This window comes from Saccopteryx leptura, chromosome 6 (assembly GCF_036850995.1).
Source record: "Saccopteryx leptura isolate mSacLep1 chromosome 6, mSacLep1_pri_phased_curated, whole genome shotgun sequence".
NCBI lineage: Eukaryota > Metazoa > Chordata > Mammalia > Chiroptera > Emballonuridae > Saccopteryx > Saccopteryx leptura.
The window spans coordinates 165015786-165035219 of record NC_089508.1 but is presented as its reverse complement, the minus strand read 5'-3'; the positions used below and the strand labels follow the sequence as shown (position 1 = coordinate 165035219).

The 19434-nt window shown below is 44.2% G+C and overlaps 1 protein-coding gene across 1 annotated transcript in view; it reads right to left on the bottom strand.

Annotated features, from left to right (window-relative positions):
* Nucleotides 1–18671, bottom strand: part of ARHGAP26 (Rho GTPase activating protein 26) — a 462432-nt gene extending 443761 nt beyond the window's left edge. The window contains 1 exon segment of the mRNA XM_066344335.1: nucleotides 18162–18671. Within this exon segment, the coding sequence (XP_066200432.1) occupies nucleotides 18162–18315 (154 nt within the window). The 5' untranslated portion in view covers nucleotides 18316–18671.
* Nucleotides 18672–19434: the final 763 nt, after the last annotated feature.

Sequence of the window (19434 nt, the reverse complement as noted above, 5' to 3'; positions counted from 1 at the left end):
TCAACCAGGACAGGCTGACTTAGCTCTGTATCCCCCATCCGACACCACGGTTCTCCTGTGGTACAGTTCAGCCATACCCCCAAGACCCAATGGAAACTCTGGAGACACCCAGGCTCCTGCCTGCTCTTTTGACTACATGTTCTCCCCTTCACCCACACCACCTCTCAAAAATGCCATGGAAGCCTGCATTCTCCTCTATAATTTATCAATGTTTGACTGAATATTCAAGTGATGCCATTGAGACAGATTTTCAACACATTATACTCACTGCCACTCACTTTGTATGCTCCCTGGCACATGGCCACCTACTCCCATATCTGCACCCTCGTCTAAGAAACACAGCCTAACCCTCCCTGCCCCTCCTCCAAAACGGCGACCAGATGGACCATTCTCTTACACATTTCAGCCTTGGGACAGTGGTAAGCTGAGGAAAGCTCAAATCAGTGATAAAATACGGGATTATTTTACATGATACATTGACAAATACTTTTCAATGTAATGATTATTTCAAGGTATTTTAGAAAAAAAAATATTACTAACCATATCAAACCTATGGTTTCAGAAAGTTATAAAGTTCCCTTTTGAAGTACAGTAAACATTTTTAAAAAGTACACTTTCAAAGTAAATAAACAGTACTAAATGTGCATAAGAATGAGAGAGGTGGTTAAATGACTTTTGGAACACTGCCTCATTGAGCTCGATGAGCCTTCCCGACTTTCCCAAAGTTCTCTGCTCCCTCTTCCACAGACCCTTTCAAACTGCTTGCAAGCATCCCCTTGTGCGTACTGTGGACTGCCTCTGCTGCCTGTGAAGATGCTGAACTCCTAGAAGACAAGAACTGTGCCTGCCCTATCGCAGAAACCCCCCACCAGGAGCCTTCCACAACCGCCTGAGCTGCTGCAGGCACCGGTATAGAGAGCACAGGGAACAGGTGGCATAATCCTGTCCTCCACTGGGGGAAGTGAGAGGCAGCCAGAAGAGAGATGTCAGACCAACGCCCTGTTTCCTCTCCACTCCTCAGAAATTCCACTGCCCAGAGCAGCTTCCCTGACAGACACGGTGTGCCTATGGGCCCAAAGTCATGATCTTTAGTCACCAAAGGTAGGAGCTGGACCTCCTTGAACCCCTACCAAACTTCCTGAATAATGCACACGCTGCACCAAGATAAAGCTCACCAGCACCCTCACTAGGAACACAAACAAGCTCTCTGGGGCCGTAAGTTCAAGTGATTCCTGGTACACTGTGTCTCGTTTTAGAGAACGATTTTGTTGTGGCTTTTAATTCCAGAATTAACAATACACACAGACTGGGGAGTAGGAAATGGAGAAAACTCTAAGCATTGTTTTATTACAGAGGCCACTATGTCATAAACTAAATAATGAGTTTCCTTCCTACTTTAAAATTACAATTTATAAAATTCACTTCATGTAGAACTTTTCAGAAACGCTCCTATGAGAGTTTCATTTAATCGAAATGAAAAATGTACATATCCCTTGGTCCAGTAGTTCCATTTCTAGGAATTCATCCTACAGACCTACTCACTCATGTGCCCACGACAGGTACCACCAGGATGTTCACAGCAGCATTGCTTGTAATGGCAAGACTGGAAAACATCTAAATGTCTGTTATGAAGACGACTGGTTAAATAAACTATGTTACAGCCATACAGTGGAATACAGCAATGCTAAAACTGAGTTAGCTCTCTATGTACCAATGTAGAATAATATCTAAAATCTATTAAAGCACTGCACCCAGCATGCTACCAAAAAAATACATAATATCTTTGCTGTCACATGCATAAATTATGTCTAAAAAATATAAAAGAACTGGTAAAATGTTGCCTCCAGTAGAAGAAGTAGGGATCAGGAGACAGGAGAAATTGAAAGGATACTCACATTTGGGTGGAGGGGATACCTTTTGAATTGTATACCATTTACAGTTATTACTTAGATAAAGTTTTTAAAAAGAAACATTGGAATGAACTAACGTAAAAATGCCTTTTTAATTTTATTTTACTTGTTCAACTGATAATCATTTTCTACACCTGACCCACAAGTGCAATAATGAAACATGTAGTCAGGAATTTGTTAAGGTTTTAGCTGTATCTGCTTGACAGTCTCAGTGGCACAGAAACCACCTCACGTTCAACTGGATCTGCCTGGAAATCACTTAAAGTGTACCTAAAAAACAGGAGGAGTCAGTTTGTTTTCAAACTGTTCAAATTAGCCTGAAGTCAACTTGAAAGCACATTTGATAGCAAGACCAGATGAGCTCTGAAATCCACCTGTGGTGTTTTTACAAACCATGTGAAATGGGGTTTATTTTGGCTTTTCCTTTGTGGCAGCAGCAGGAGTCATAGCGCAGCTACTAGCTTGGCCCAGAGAAGCCAGCTAGTTAATAAGGTTTGGTCCAGAATTCCCAAGACCCTCAAATTTCATCCATCTGGCAAAGAAAGCACACACGCACACACAGACCACGCTAACCCCAGGAATCTCCTCTTTCTAAATATAGTCGGCCACTGCCCAGTCTCCAGGCTCACCCTCTACAGCATTCTGTGCCTTCCAACCAAGGTGAAATGAGCCAGATGTAAACATGCCATGACAGCTCTGGCACACACTGACAAGCTGTTTTCCTCACTATTTCTTCTGTTTCTCCATTCTGGGTTTCTAGAAAACATGTGTAAACCCCAGTGACTCTAATTGTAAATCTTCCGCTGGCCACTAATGCTGTTTTCTCACCCTAATAAATGTGATTTCCTTCTCGGTCCCTGGAATTTAAGGTTGAAATATTCCACTAAATATGGGCAAAGCTCCATCTCATCACCCATTTTATCCGTAAGCACCTGAAGTTCAGAAAGACACCAAACACGTCCAAGGACACAGCCAATTAACCGTAATCTCTCTCCCTCTCTGTTTCTCTCTCTCTCTCTCCCACAGACACACACACCACCCTTTTTTCCCTCTCCCCTGGTTCCTTTAGAATCCATGTCAGTGCCTAATAAAAGGGCCTGTTCTGTTAAAAATGCTTCCAATTTAAGCAAAAGGTTAAGCTTCAGAAACATAATCCAATACATTCAAAAGAGACCCAGACAAATATCAACTGGCTTTAGAAATGGAAAGGACCTCAACAATAGATGTCAAAGAGCTTGTAAAAATTGGAGGTTGGCAACAATTCCACTTGGAGGAATCTTTGAGGAATCTTCAAGGATTCTGGGAATCTTCTAGTCTCTGGAAATACTGGGACACACACACACACACAAAGGTTGGTGTGTAAGTGATCACTGCAGCACTTCCTATAATGGTGAAAAACTATGACAATCCAAACATCCTTCAATAGGTGGCTGGGTATATATTTCCATATGATAGAACTCTGTAGTCATTAAAAAGAATGCACTATGTACATATACTGACAAGAAAGATCTCTAAAACATAGCATTAATTAGAAAAATGAAACACAGAATAATTCATTTAGTATAGTCCCATTTAAGAAAAAACAAATATGCACAAAGACAAGGAGTAAAACATACCAAACTGTTGACAGTGCTTAACTTAGGAAAGAAGCTTTACTTTGTACACTTCCTCTCTTGGATGCGCAGTGTTAATTTCCACCCAAAATCTAATTCTCCCCAAGTCTTCTTTATTTCAGAAAATAGCAAAATCATTCACATAATTGCTCCAGCCAAAAACACTTGAATCATTCTTGATTTTTTTTCCCTCATAGCCCAAATCTAGTCAAACAGCAAATCCTGTGGGCTCTACTTCCAAAAATACCCAGAATCTGAACACCATCTCCAATGCTGCCACTCTAGCCCAAGGTGTCATTGTCTCTTACTTGACCTATTAGAACAGCCTCCTAACTGGTCTCCTCGCCTCCATCCTTGCCCCACTACACCTCTTCCCCACACAGCAGCCCCAACATCTCCTAAAAACACAAGTAGGACCATGTCACTACCACCTCCCATGGCTGCCCATCACACCTAGAATGAAACCCGGAGTCCTTTCTGGGGCTCAAGACCCCCATAACCTCCTCCCGAACTTCTTCCCTGTTCATTTGCCATCCCTGTCCTCCAACCACACTGGACCCTTACTGGTCCTCAAACACCCCATGCACTCTCCCTCCTTGTACTTCTGCACTGGGTACTGCTGCCCTAGAAGCCCTTCCTCTAGTCTAGGGCTTAGAGGACATGGTCAGAGCAGAGCTGGACTCCATATTTGTTTATGAAAGCCTTACTTTGATGGCAAGAAATACATCATTTGTAACATACTAGATTATAAATTTAAAACTAGGGTCAGTCAGAAATTTAAATCTAGAAAAACCACTTTGACCTATGGCTTTATATGGGCATTCCTCCCCCTTGACTAACTTTTAAAAATGCAATGGCCTTCCCAGGATAACAAAGTCACCTTCATGAGCTGCATTCCCCAATTGCTCAGTGGTGGTAACAGTTCCTCCCTGACCCATTCTCATTTTGTCAATTCATGGGGTTTGTGATCATTAGCTTACATTGGCCAAAATTCGGACTGCCAGCCTGGGGCCTCTGCCCAGAAGGATGCTGACTGGCCTAACCAGAGCAGAAATCGGAACCTCAGCTTCCTATGTAACACCTTCCTAAGCCAGGATCCTGAAACTAACCAGTTACATGCGAGGTTAAAGCATCTGGAAGCAAAATGTCCCCAAATGAGGGCAAACAGAATATACTGAATGTGGTTCACTTAGACATCAAAAGTTTTATGAAACAAAGTGGGAAAAATCCAAGATATAAAATTCTGCCCAACAAAAAGATCTGAATAAACATTTCAGCAAAGAAAATGCACCAATAGCCAATAAACCCATAAAAAGATGCTCAACATTATTAGTCATCTGGAAAATGCAAATTAAAACCACTTCACATTCACTAGAATGGCTGCAATCAAAAGAAGAGACAAGAGTAAGTGGGGAAGATGATGGGAAGAAATTGGAACCCTAGCACATTGCTGGTGGGAATTTAAAATGATGCTTCTACTGCACAAAACTGTTTGACAGGTTTTTATTTTTATTTTCTCTCTCTCTCTTTTTTTTTTTTTTTTTTTTTTTTTTTTTGAGAGAGAGAGAGAGAGAAAGGAGAGAAACATCAACTTTTTGTTGCAGCACCATACTTGTTCACTGATTGCTTCTCAAACGTGCCTTGACCTGGGGGCTCCAGCCAAGCTATTGACCCCTTGCTCAAGCCAGCACAGTGAGCTCAAGCCAGCGACCATAGGATCATATCAGTGATCCCACACTCAAATTGGTGACCCCTTGCTCAAGCTGGCGAGCCTGTGCTCAAGCCAGCAAGCCAATGCTCAAACCGATGACCTCGGATTTTCAAAACTGGGACAACAGTGTCCCAGGTCAACACTCTATCCACTGTGCCACCAGCAGTCTGGCTGTTTTTTCGTTGTTTTTATTTTAAGTAGACATACATTAACTATATACAACCTAGCAATTCCACTCAGAGTAAGAAATAAGAAAAAATATATATATGTCCACACAAAGACATGCATGTAAATATTCACTATAACATTATGTATAAGAGCAAAAAACTAGAAACACCCAAATGTCCATCAGCTGGTGAATGGCCAAAGCAGGATTTACAAAATGGAATACTCTTCAGCAATAAAAGAAACAAACCATTGATACATGCTATAACATGGATGAATCTAAAAATACTATGCTATCCTAAGTGAAAGAATCCAGATGCAAAAGACCATAGAATGATTCCGTTTAGTTTAAATTTTCAAAATGACAAACCTATAGAGATATTTAGACTGCCTCACTCTTTGAAGTATTCCCTACAAGAATTCCCTGAGGCTAGGCTCAATCCACTGTCCCATTCCTTCATTCTTTTATTCAAACATTATTTAATGAGCACCAACCAACTGCCAGGGGCTCTGCCAGGCCTGAGGAGGCTGTGGGAGGCAAAACACTCAGAAAAAGGCTTTCTAGGGTTTTACATTAAGCTAGGTAAGGCAGGCAAAAGTAAGCCAATATATAAGTCAGCAAAATAACCTGAGCTGTCAAATAGATGCCTGAAGAAAACACAACTGGAGGATATGGTTAACAACTAACTGACCAGCAGGCTGGGACCAGAATTCAGCCCGGCAATCCTGGAAGGCCCATCCAAGGACACCTTTGATGGAGAATGAAAGGAGGAGAAGCAGACAACTGTGCAAAGAAAGGCCTAGAGCTGAGTCTCCCAAGTAGAGGGAAGAGCAAGTGCAAATTCCCTGGGGTAAGAAAGAGTTTGCCCTGTCCAAGGAACAAAAAAGTGACAGTATTGTCAGAACGTGCTGTTGGGGAGCCTGTGAAAATGATGAGCTATCACTCCTATGGTTCTGTTACATCATACAGCAGAAGGGATTCATCAATTGACTCAGTTCTTCAAAAAGGCAGTTATCCAGGTAGGCCTAATCACAGGAGCCCTTTAAAATGGGGGAGTTTTCCCTGGCCCATGGCAAAAGAGGAAATCAGACACTCAAGTGAGCATTCAGAAGGACTCAGAGGGCTCCTGCTGGCTTTGAAGATAGAAGGGCCACATAAGAAGGAATGTGGCTATCTCTTAAGAACAAGAATGACCCCTGCTGACAGCCAGCAAGAGAGCAGGGACCTCAGACGAACCACAAGGAAATGAATCCTGTGGACCACCAAAATGAGTTGGATAGAAGATTCTCCCTCAGAGCCTCCAGATAAAAGATGACACCATGAATCAGCTTCTTGAGAGCCAGAGCAGAGAACTCAGTCCCTTCACACCTGGATTTCTGACCTGTAAAACCAAGAATAATAAATCCCTGTTGTTTCATATTTCAAAAAAGAAAATAATAAATTAGCAGTTGTCTGAGGTTTGAGGTGAGAATGGAGAGTGCCTTTTTTGGGGTGATACAAATGTTCTAAAACTGGATTAGGGTAATAATTGCAGAACTCTGTAAAACCACTGAATTGTACACTTAAAACTGATAAAAAATAATTCAATAAAGCTTTTTAAAAAAAATAACCCCCTGAAATTATGGTGAGCTGAAACAAATGACTACTTTGAAAGGAATAACCATAAACAGAATGTTCTTGAGAGACACCCCATGATAAATCAGTATGTCAACTCAGAGTGTTAGTAATCATTCTGAACGGGGGGAAAGAGATGGAGAGGGAAAAAAATACCATTTTATAAATGTACAGGAGAAAGAATAGTCTTTCTCAATGATAGTTGTTGGTAATTAAAAGTCAACAAGATAATCAACCATAAAAGGAATGAAATTCTGATATAGGCTACAACATATATGAACCTTGAAAACATTAGGCTAAGTGAAATAAACCAGACACAGAAGGACAAATACTGGATTATTCCATTAATATGAGGTACTTTGTCAAATTCATGGAGAAAGCAGAATAGATATATACCAGGTAGTATGGGGAGCAAATGATGGGGAATTATTGTTTAACGGGTATAGAGTTTCAGTTTAGGATGATGAAAAAGTTCTCCAAACAGATAGTATTAATGATCACACAACACTTAGATACACTCAATGCTACTGAATTTTACACTTAAAAATAGGTTAAATGGTGAATTTTGTGTTATGTATATTTTACCACAGGTTTTCATTGCGCGTTGCCACACCTTAGTTGTTCATTGATTGCTTTCTCATATGTGCCTTGATTGTGGGGCTGCAGCAGACCGAGTAACCCCTTGCTGAAGCCAGCTACCTTGGTTCAAACTGGTGGGCTTTTGCTCAAACCAGATGAGCCCGTGCTCAAGCCAGCGACCTCGGGGTCTCGAACCTGGTTCCTCCGCATCCCAGTCCGATGCTCTACCACTGCGCCACCGCCTGGTCAGGCTTATTTTTACCACAGGTTTAAAAAAACAACAACCATACTTAGCAATAAAAAAACTCAAACCACCCAATTAAAAAAATGGGCAAAAAGCCTGACCAAGCGGTGGTGCAGTGGTAGAGCGTCAGACTGGGATGCAGAGGACCCAGGTTCAAAACCCCGAGATCACCGGCTTGAACATGGGCTCATCTGGTTTGAACAAGGCTCACCAGCTTGAGCCCAACGTTGCTGACTTGAGCAAGGGGTCACTCGGTCTGTTGTAGCCCCCCCCCCCCCCCCGTCAAGGCACATATGTGAAAGTAATCAATGAACAACTAAGGTGCCGCAATGAAGAATTGATGATTCTCATCTCTCCCTTCCTGTCTGGCTGTCCCTATCTGTCCCGCTCTCTGTCTCTGTCTCTGTCACAAAAATATAAATGAAAAATAAAATAAATAAAAAATTTAAAAAACAGGCAAAAAGTCTGAACAGGCACCTCTACAATGATGATATATGAATGGCAAATAAGCATATAAAAAGATGCTCAATGTCCTGTTATCAGGAAATTACAGATTTAAAAAACAAAAAGGTACCACCACATGCCTATTAGAATGGCTGAATCTAAAATACAGACACCATCAAATGCGGCTGAGGATGCGCAATAAGAACTCACACTCGTTGATGAGAATGTAAAGTGGCACAGCCACTTTGGAAGACAGTTTGGCAGTTTCTTACAAAAGTAGACATAATCTTACAACATGATCCAGCAATTATGCTCCATGGTATTTACCCAAATGAGTTGAACACTCATGTCCACACATGAACCTGCAGAGAAATATTTATTTATTCATAATTGCTAAAACTTGGAAGCAATCAAAATGTCCTCCAATAGATGAATGGATGCACTCATGTGGTATATACACACAATGGAAAAGTGGTCAGTGATAAAAGAAACAGGCTAACTAACATGGAGGAACCTTAGGTGCATACTGCTAAATGAAATAAGCCAACCTGAAAAGGCTACATACTGCATGATCCCAACTACAGGGCATTCTGGAAGAGGTAAAACTAGGGCAACAGTAAAAAGATGAACAGTTGCCAAGGATGGGGCACAGATGAGTAAGTGAAGAACAGGGGGTTTCAGGGCAGTGAGACTATTCTGTATGATATTGTGATGACCAATACATGTTATTACACACTTGTCCTAAACCACAGAGTATACAACAGGGGTCCCCAAACTTTTTACACAGGGGGCCAGTTCACTGTCCCTCAGACCATTGGAGGGCCAGACTATAAAAAAAACTATGAACAAATCCCTATGCACACTGCACAGATCTTATTTTAAAGTAAAAAAACAAAACGGGAACAAATACAATATTTAAAATAAAGAACAAGTAAATTTAAATCAACAAACTGACCAGTATAGTATTTCAATGGGAACTATGCTCCTCTCACTGACCACCAATGAAAGAGGTGCCCTTTCCGGAAGTGCGGCGGGGGCCGGATAAATGGCCTCAGGGGGCCGCATGTGGCCCACGGGCCGTAGTTTGGGGACCCCTGGTATACAACATGAAGAGTGAATCCTAATGTTATCTATGGACTTCAGTTCATGACACTATGTCATCATTGTAATAAATGTACCTCACTACTTCAAGATGTTAATAATAGGAAGAAACAGGTGTGAGGGGCTATATAGGAACTCTCTATACTTTCCACTCAATTGTTCAGGAAGCCTAAAACTGCTCTAAAAATAAAGTCTATTAGTTATTTTTAAAAAGGAGAAGGAGGGGAACTGAAGTCTCAGTCAGTGGATTGAGAACTACAGATTAGATACAATTTATTCAAGCCAGTCAAGAGCAGAATGAAGTGGAAACATTTTTTTAATGCCAATATTATATAAAAATTATGTGTTTGGATTAAATTTGCTCTTGTTTATATTTGTATGAGTAATATTCCAAATGTCAGTATTGCAAACTAATACCATTTACAAATAATTAGGAAATCCTCCATTTTTTCCCATTTATTTGCAAGGTGTTTAAAGCAAAACAAAGCAAAGGAACTGGGGGAAATGTTTTGCTATTTAACTCCACACCTATTTGTTCCATTAGGACTTTGTGAGTAATATAATTACTCCTAAACAAAGCAGGTTAGCACTGAACATCCTTTGAGAGTACACCATTCAAGAAGGGTTCATCTCACTATTACAAAAAGCCTGTATCAAAATTCTTTTTATTTATTGACTGATTTTTAGAGAGAGGAGACAGAGAGAGGGAGAGCCAGGAAGAGAAGAAGGGGAGAGAAGCAGGAAGCATCAACTCATAGTAGTTGCTTCGTGTATGTGCCCTGACCAGGCAAGCCCAGGGTTTCAAACCAGCGACCTCAGCATTCCAGGTCAACATTTTATCCACTGCACCACCAGAGGTCAGGCCAAGTCCTTAAAAAGTACAAACAGATGACATGTTTAAAGCATTCAACTCTTGATGTCAATTTTTTTACTCCTGTTTTAACGAACAAAGATGAACCACTGATCTTAGCAAATCAGACCCAAGAACAACAGGCTTTTGGCCTCCCTATTCAATACCTTTTTACCCAGTTAAAATATAATCATTTCAGCCACACTGGTGGTGGCACAGTGGATAGAGCTGAGGTCCCAAGTTCCAAACCCCAAGGTTGCTGGCTTGAGCAGAGGCTCATCCAGCTTGAGCACAGGCTCAACAGCTTGAGCACAAGGTCAACAGCTTGAGCTTGGATCATCGACATGATTCCATCCATCGTCGTTGGTTTGAGCAAGGGGTCACTGGCTCAGCTGAAGGCACCTATGAGAAGTAATCAACGAACAACTAAAGTGCCACAACTACGAGTTGATGCTTCTTATCTCTCTCCCTTCCTGTCTGTCTCTGTCTCGCTTAAAAAAATAATCACTTTCAGTCATTGTAAAATAAGTCATGGGGATATAATGTACAGCGTGGTGACTACAGTTAATAATACTGCAGTGAATATTTGAAAGTTGGTAAGAGAGTAAATTTCAAAGTCTCATCAGCAGTAAATAAATTTGCAACTATGGTAACAGACTTAACTAGACTTACCATGGTGATCACCTCACAACATATACAAATATCAAATCATTATGTTGCACACCTGAAACTAATATGTCAATTATATCACAATAAAATTTTTAATTAAAAAAATTAATACTATAAAAGAGAAACTCTATTGTTTTACAAAGCCAAGAGATAGTCGGAAACCCTCATTTGCCTCTCCAACCTTCAATGGTTCTTTAATCCTGTGATGGCGAAACAAAAAACTACAAGCACAATACAAAGTATCAGCTATTCTTTGCTACTCAGGATTCACAGAGTCTAAAAATCAACTGCTGTGAAAAAAAAAAAAATCAACTGCTGTGGGGCAGTATTCTCACTTAATATAGCGCCATCTGCATGGTTCTCCTTTCTAAGGTCTAGGTCTATTATATAAAGAATATGCATCTTGCCCTGGCCGGTTGGCTCAGCGGTAGAGCGTCGGCCTAGCGTGCGGAGGACCCGGGTTCGATTCCCGGCCAGGGCACACAGGAGAAGCGCCCATTTGCTTCTCCACCCCTCTGCCGCGCTTTCCTCTCTGTCTCTCTCTTCCCCTCCCGCAGCCAAGGCTCCATTGGAGCAAAGATGGCCCGGGCACTGGGGATGGCTCTGTGGCCTCTGCCTCAGGCGCTAGAGTGGCTCTGGTCGCAGCATGGCGACGCCCAGGATGGGCAGAGCATCGCCCCCTGGTGGGCAGAGCGTCGCCCCTGGTGGGCGTGCCGGGTGGATCCCGGTCGGGCGCATGCGGGAGTCTGTCTGACTGTCTCTCCCTGTTTCCAGCTTCAGAAAAATGAAAAAAAAAAAAAAAAAAAAAAAAGAATATGCATCTTTACTTCCCACGTGTTTACTGAAGCACCAAAGAGGCATGTTCAAGAGAAGGCCCTGTAGTCCACTGCCAGGTTCAAAACCTGGTTGTACCACTTCCCGAGTATGTGACTTTAGACAACTTACCCCAGCCATAAAATGCAGAAAAATAAGAGCATTCATCTCACAGGATGGTAACAGGACTAATGAGACAATGTGTGCACTTAGTGTTGAGCTAGGCACTCGATAAGTACTCAATAAACAAGGGTTGCTGGCATTCTTATTAGACTATTTTCTGTTAAATTCATTGTGGATGCCTCGGGGATGTGATGTAGGTCAGAGATCTCAGAATTATTAACTTCCAAGAATGCAATGAAAAAGGTGTGTCACCTCCAAAACATCTTATGAATCCTATGGGCTCAACTAGAGAAATATAAATACATTCACTACATACCCTGCCCCAACTTGACTAAAAGCCCAGACAGAAGGTGCTAGATTCTTAGTCTTGTTTTGGTAATCTCTTTTGCATCCATTGAAGTATCATGAACTAGAATGAAGCCATTTCTCTCTCATGGGTTGGAAACACAAAGATACAGGTGGGTGTGTCTGGGCCCTGGAACACGGTTCAGTCTTTGTGACCTCATCTCTACTTAAATTCCCCTGAAGGAAAGAGTGCATCTTACAGAATTCCAATCAGGAACTCTGTGCCATCTAAGAGAAAACAACTTAAAACGCACTTCTGATGTCCAGAATGGGCCAATCTATAGAAACAAATTACACTAATGGCTGACCAGGGATTGTGGAGGTGGAATTGGGAAAAAATGGGAAATGACTGCTAACGGGAATAGAGTTTCTTTTAAGAGTGATAAAAATGTTCTCAGATTGATTGTGGTGATGGCTACACAACACTGAATGTACTAAAAATCATTGAACTGGACATTTTAAATGGCTGAACCGTATGGTAAAGTGAATTATATCTCAATAAAGTTGACATTTTAAAATTTGCATTTCTGCATCACCTTAGACCAGGGGTCAGGGACCTATGGCTTGTGAACCAGATGTGGCTCTTTTGATGGCTGCATCTGGCTCGCAGACAAATCTTTAATAAAAATAATAATAACGTTAAAAATATAAAACATTCTCATGTATTACAATCCATTCATTTCCTACTGCTCATGTTCATGGTTGTGGGTGGCTGGAGCCAATCACAGCTGTCCTCCGGGACAACACCAAATTTTTATTGGATAATGCGTGATGTACATGGGTCGTTGTATGGCTCTCACGGAATTACATTTTAAAATATGTGGCATTCATGTCTCTCTCAGTCAAAAAGGTTCCTGACCCCAGCCTTAGACTATCAGAATAAGGATACCTAACTCTGTCTCAGAGAGTAGAAGTCAAATTTAAAGGGGCATATCCCCAGCAAAAAGTTCATAAACTGGCCCTGGCCGGTTGGCTCAGCGGTAGAGCGTCGGCCTGGCGTGCGGGGGTCCCGGGTTCGATTCCCGGCCAGGGCACATAGGAGAAGCGCCCATCTGCTTCTCCACCCACCCCCCTCCTTCCTCTCTGTCTCTCTCTTCCCCTCCCGCAGCCAAGGCTCCACTGGAGCAAAGATGGCCCGGGCGCTGCACAGCATCGCCCCCTGGTGGGCAGAGCGTGGCCCCCTGGTGGGCGTGCCGGGTGGATCCCGGTTGGGCGCATGCGGGAGTCTGTCTGACTGTCTCTCCCCGTTTCCAGCTTCAGAAAAATGCAAAAAAAAAAAAAAAGTTCACAAACCAAGTGTAAAGATGGAGAGAAACACAGTTCCTGATAACCCTCACCACCCCTCAAACCCCCCGATTCACTTTCATTTCTATGAAATCATGCTTGTTTTGCCATTGACTCCATCAAACAGCCAGACATAAAGTCCAATGTATTCTGCAAGTTTTTCCTGCAAGGCAGAGGGAGGCAGTCAGCCCAGCCACTGAGGCAGGGAGTTAATCTAGCAAGAAGACTAAAAATTTAAGTTGACAGAATGTTATTAGGAATAGCGATGTTTTTTGCTTTTTTTTCCCACTGGCAAAACCACGACTCTACACAAACATTACCAGGACTCTTCTCACCAATAGTTAACACATCCACAACTATATAAGTTACCAACAACTAGTATAATGGGAGCAGGGGTCTAACTTCTTACACCCAACCAAAAAATACCCTTCTGCACTTAAGTAATTTTTGCTCCAAGTCTTTTTTTTTTTTTTTCTGAAGCTAGAAACGGGGAGAGACAGACAGACTCCCGCATGTGCCCGACCGGGATCCACCCGGCACGCCCACCAGGGGGCGATGCTCTGCCCCGGTCGCTCTGCCGAGACCAGAGCCACTCCAGCGCCTGGGGCAAGGAGCCATCCCCAGAGCCCGGAGGGGAAGAGAGAGACAGAGAGGAAGGAGAGGGGTAGGGGTGGAGAAGCAGATGGGCGCTTCTCCTGTGTGCCCTGGCCGAGAATCGAACCCGGGACCTCTGCACGCCAGGCCGACGCTCTACCACTGAGCCAACCGGCCAGAGCCGCTCCAAGTCTTGATAACCCTGAATGATGTAAGACGATAACAACTACCATTAACTGAGTAGTGCTATGCACCAGGCTCAAGCTAACGTATTTTCTTTATATATACTGTTTCATTTAGATCTCATAGCCACTCTAGGAGGTGAGTGTGGCTATTCCCATCTTACATAGGAGCTCAGACTTAGTGACTTGCCCAGGGTCACTCAGTACATGATGGGGTCAAGATTCAAACCCAGGAAATTCTAAAACTCTTAATTCTATAAATCTGAAACTCATCTTGACCCTTTATTGTCTCTACAGGAAAAAAACAAACAAACAGAACCCTCTTCACCAAGACACTGATTAATCAGGTCAAAGAAAGGGTCCTAGGCGATTAAGTGCCCACAGAAAAGGCCTGAACAAATCAGCACAGAAAAAGTGACTGAAAGTTTCAGAGGCACTACTGCACGTCAAATGAGAACTTTCTCCCAAAACAGGATTTTTTTAAATGCAGATCCCACATTATTTTATTGTTTATCTTCTATGTGTCCAGACCAAAAGTTTGGACTCCACAGGGAAAGACTACACAGGGTTCATTTTTATGGAGTCCATGGTGTTTATCAGATTCTCAAGGGACTCAAGAGACCCCTGATCTAGAAAATGGTTTTGCTTCAGGATTAAGTGCACGAGTTTTGGAATCAGACAACTTGGGTTTAAGTTTACTTAATTACTGTGTTGCCTTGTGCAGATTACTGACCTCTCCGTTCTTTAGTGTCCTCACTCATAAAATAGAAGTAGCGGTAACAATGATCTAGCAGATCTATGGCAATCCCTGTGGGCTAGTTTTATTGCCTCATATTAACAAATAAAACCTAAACTTAAAGATTTGTAAATACTACTTATAAAACAAAGCCATAAAATCTTACAGCTGAAAGTGACCATAAATCATTTAAACCACTGTTACTTATTTTTGAATTTAATTTATAAACACTAGCTTTACATTTACAGTAGTAGTATCATCCAAAGAAAAACAATACACAAATACTAATAAAGGAATGTACAATGTAGCAAGCACCTAATGATAAACAGAATGCCTGAAGTTTGGGAAACAATGATCTATCAACTTCACCCTCTTTATCTTAAGAGGTCACATGACCTGTTCAAGCAGTAGTTAGTATAAGAAGCGAACAGTTATTAGCGGCGCTGGATATACAGAGATTAGAACACTTAGTTTCCCATCTTTTCTCCAAGCTACAGGGCTGGTCCATTCCATTAGACAATTTCAATAACTTTTAACCTTTTGAGTTGTGCAAACGTTCATGTACATCCTTGTGCCTCCTGACCATCCAGAGTACGATCAATTTAGATTTTTAAAATGTGTAAGGCAACATTAAAAAAAGGCAAATGTATGTTCTTGTTTCCATAAATTGGTTATTAAACAAACATGATTTTAAGATAACAAAACTGGAAATAGAGCTAATTTCATTTTTTGGAAAAAAAAAAACAAAACCTCACTCTTTGGGGGTCAGTGAGCATGAAAAAAACTCACTACTCAAGGGGTTAACCCTATCACTGCATTGTTTCTTCCTATCCAAAGAATTCTTCCCCATATACACAACAAAATTTGTAGCAGACAAATACACTGCTCACAAAATTAGGGAATATTTTATCCCTTCATGTTCATTTTGAAATATCCCCTATTTTTTGTGAACAGTATATATCACCAGTCACACCCATGCACCCTCCTCAGAGTCAAGGCCAAGATATAAAATGCAAGTCCAAAGTCCAGAAGGATTGGTCCATGGGGTCCATTCTGGGCAAGAACTGCATCTCCAGCTCAGACCATGTGGGGGTCCAAAACTAGGGCCTGCTGCTAGTGTGGCTCTGGGCTAGTGATTCCCCTCAAGCCTGTTTTCTCATTTGTAAAAAAAAATAACAGCATGTGAGAATTCAAATGAAGCTGTGCCTTGCAGGCCCAGGGGCAGAATGTTCACTGCTACATCCTTGATGCCCAGAGCAATAGCCAATGTTGAAATGTTCACTGAGTAAAGCAGGGGCCCAATTAAAGCAGACCTGAGATTCAATCTAAACTCCTGGGCCCAATCTATAAATAGGTTCCAAACCAGGGGTCAATTATTCCCTGAAACTAGCATGGCCCTGATCATTAACAAAGAATTACATGCTTCAGGTCACAGTCTCTACCCCCTGTGGAACCTCATCAAATCACAATTCTGTTTATTTCACACAAAAGATTGGCACCTGCTGGCCTGGGATTCTATTTTTCTTCCTCTTCATTTTTAGAAACAACAGGCTCACAAAATGATATCTCAGGCACTAGAGTTCTTTAAGTCTCCTGTAAAGAAGGTTGGGGAAAATTCTCAGGTCCGCCTGACCAGGTGGTGGCGCAGTGGATAGAGCGTCGGACTGGGATGCCGAGGACCCAGGTTCAAGACCTCGAGGTCGCCAGTTTGAGCGCAGGCTCATCTGGTTTGAGCAAAGCTCACCAGCTTGGACCCCAGATCGCTGGCTCGAGCAAAGGGTTACTTGGTCTGCTGAAGGCCCATGGTCAAGGCACATATGAGAAAGCAATCAATGAACAACTAAGGTGTCACAATGAAAAATTGACAATTGATGCTTCTCATCTCTCTCCATTCCTGCCTGTCCTCCATTCCTGCCTCTCTCTCTCTGACTCTCTGTCTCTGTTAAAAAAAAAAAAAGAAGAAAGAAATTTCTCAATTCCATAATCTGCCAACGCCACCTTTCTTAGCTGAAAGGTATCATCTATTAAGAAACCCATCACAGAGACAGGAAAAGTGAAGTCAAAGACAATTCCACTCTTTGCCTTCACATTATTCTTGATTCTCAAAGCTAAAAGATGGCCTGAACTATTTTTAAATAGGTGGACTGAAAAGGCACCAAAAAGGATCTCATAATTCAAGATGCTCCTCCCCAGGGCACTCTTGTTTGGCCTGAAGGAGAAACTCTCTGGCTCCGCAAAAATCAAAGGAAATTCATACACAGAATGCAAATGTCATTTCTCCCCTAGCAAAAGGAAACAAGGAAAAATGGTTGGAGTAAGGTTCCTCAATCCTGAAGAACAAGCTTAAACTTCTTTCTGATCGAGGATGAAAGCTATCCCTTCTCTGACCTTTCAGTTTTCAAGGATAGCAGGAAAGGTAAAAAGAAGAGCAAAGGAAAGGGAGAGGAAGAGTCAGGATATGTTCGTTCTATTTTTAAACCCTCGCCCACGGGTTAGAGTAAAAGGAACGCTCCTATTCTGTAGCCCCACCCCTATCACCTTCTGCTAAACACAGGAATCAGGACCTGCAGACGTACATGGTCCTGATTCTAGATTTGGGGGGTAATTGGTTGCCAATACTCCAAAGAATCCCGGGCTAATCAACCATTCCACCCACCCAGCCTTTCTCCGGTACCATTCGGAAAAGCCGGCGGCCCTGAGCGAGCTGAAGCTGCGCGCAGGGAGCGAAGCAGTCACAGCCGCCTTTTCCCGAGGGTAGGCAGCGCCCCCTGACAGGGCACGCTCCGTTCCTTCGCCTGGGCACCCAGGGGTGAGAAACTCTCCCCCAGGGGAACCCGAGTCGTGAATGCGATGGGGTTTCCCAACAGGCAGCGGCGCCCCGGACACTCCAGTCCCATTTCCGGAACACCTGTGTGCCTCGCACCTCCACCGGCGGTGCCCCTGGCACCACTCGCGCTGACACCTCCGGGCCATCCCAGCACGCAAAAGGCACGGCGACGGGTCTCCTTCCTCATCGGATGGTGGCTGGCTCGCCCATTTTACGTATCCTTCCCGCCTCATTACAAGCATCTAAGCCCATCCCTCAGCGCCCCGGGGAGAGACAGTAGCCGGGGCGCACGGACACCCAGCGCCGAGCGCCGCCCGACCGCCCCAGGCTCTGTCCCCGGGCTCAGGGGCACTCACTCTTCAGCGCACTGATGAGGGACTTCCCGTCCTTGATGAGCTCCTTGATGAATTTGTTAGTCTTGTCCAGCTCCGCTTCGTGCGACTTGAGCGTCTCTCGGAAGTGCGGGCTGTCCAGGCAGCAGTCGCTGAATTCCAGCGCAGGCAGCCCCATGGTGCCCGAGGCGCCCAGCTGGGGGACGCGCCTCCCCCGGGGCCCCGGCGGCCCACAGCCCCGAGCTCGCACGCGGTGGGACTTCGACTGGAACCCCCGACGGCCGCCGGCTCCACAGGTGTGGCTCTGGCTAGCCCTCTGTGCGGTGTCCGCCTGCGCGCTCGACTCCCGAACCCAGCCGGACCCGGCTGCTACCGCACACTATGGAGCGGCAGGCGAGCGGGAAGCGCAGCGACGGACCTGCAGCGGCGCTGGGAAGCAAGCGAGCTGGCGAGCGAGTGCGGCTGCCACCTCCCCGCCTCCCTGGCTTGTTAGCTCTCCAGCAGCCTCGAGCGCCCTCTCACAGTAGCCTCAGCCTCCCCGCCGGCGTCAGGGCCACTCGAACCTGCTAGCGATGACCTAATCCCAGGCGGACCAATCAGTACGCCCGCCTCAGCCCGACCCTCCTGGCCTCCTGAGGACGCCCGGCCCTTCCACGGCCTTGACCCAATCAGCGGAGCCGACGGGCGGGGGGAGGGGGAGGGGGGGCATGAGGCAGTGGGCGGGGTTTACTTCACCGCTTAGGGCCGCAGCACAAGCTCCGCCCCACTTCACTCGCGAGGTGTTGCAGACCCGGAGGGTCGGGGGTAGTTGATACGGTGCATGGGCCCCGCCACCCTGAATTATGTCCGCTTGCTGCGGTCTGGGTCCAAGCCTGAGATGGTGCATCTGCAGGTCTGAGGAACGGAGGAGCCTAGATTTGCCGACTACGAAAAATCTCGGCATTAGAGCTGCATTTCCCCTCTGCCCGCCCTGCATTGCCAGGCAATCGAGTTTGCATTCGAAACGCAGCATCGGTCCCAGGAGAACCCCGAATGCACCAAGCAACCACGTCGACCCTAGGCATACGCTCCTTTTTCAAGTCAGGCAGAAAATATTTCCATCTCAAAATTACCAGCTCTTCTTGCCTGCAGTATTCCCGCCCCCTACAGTCCGTCCCCATCGCGGCCACTCCTGCTCAAAACCCGCCCACGGCTGCCCCCAACCGAAGGATCTTAATATCCTTATGAGAATTTCAGCCGCCTGTTGTTTTACAGCTCCGCATCTAACGCAATTTTACATAATTACTCCCACTGCCTG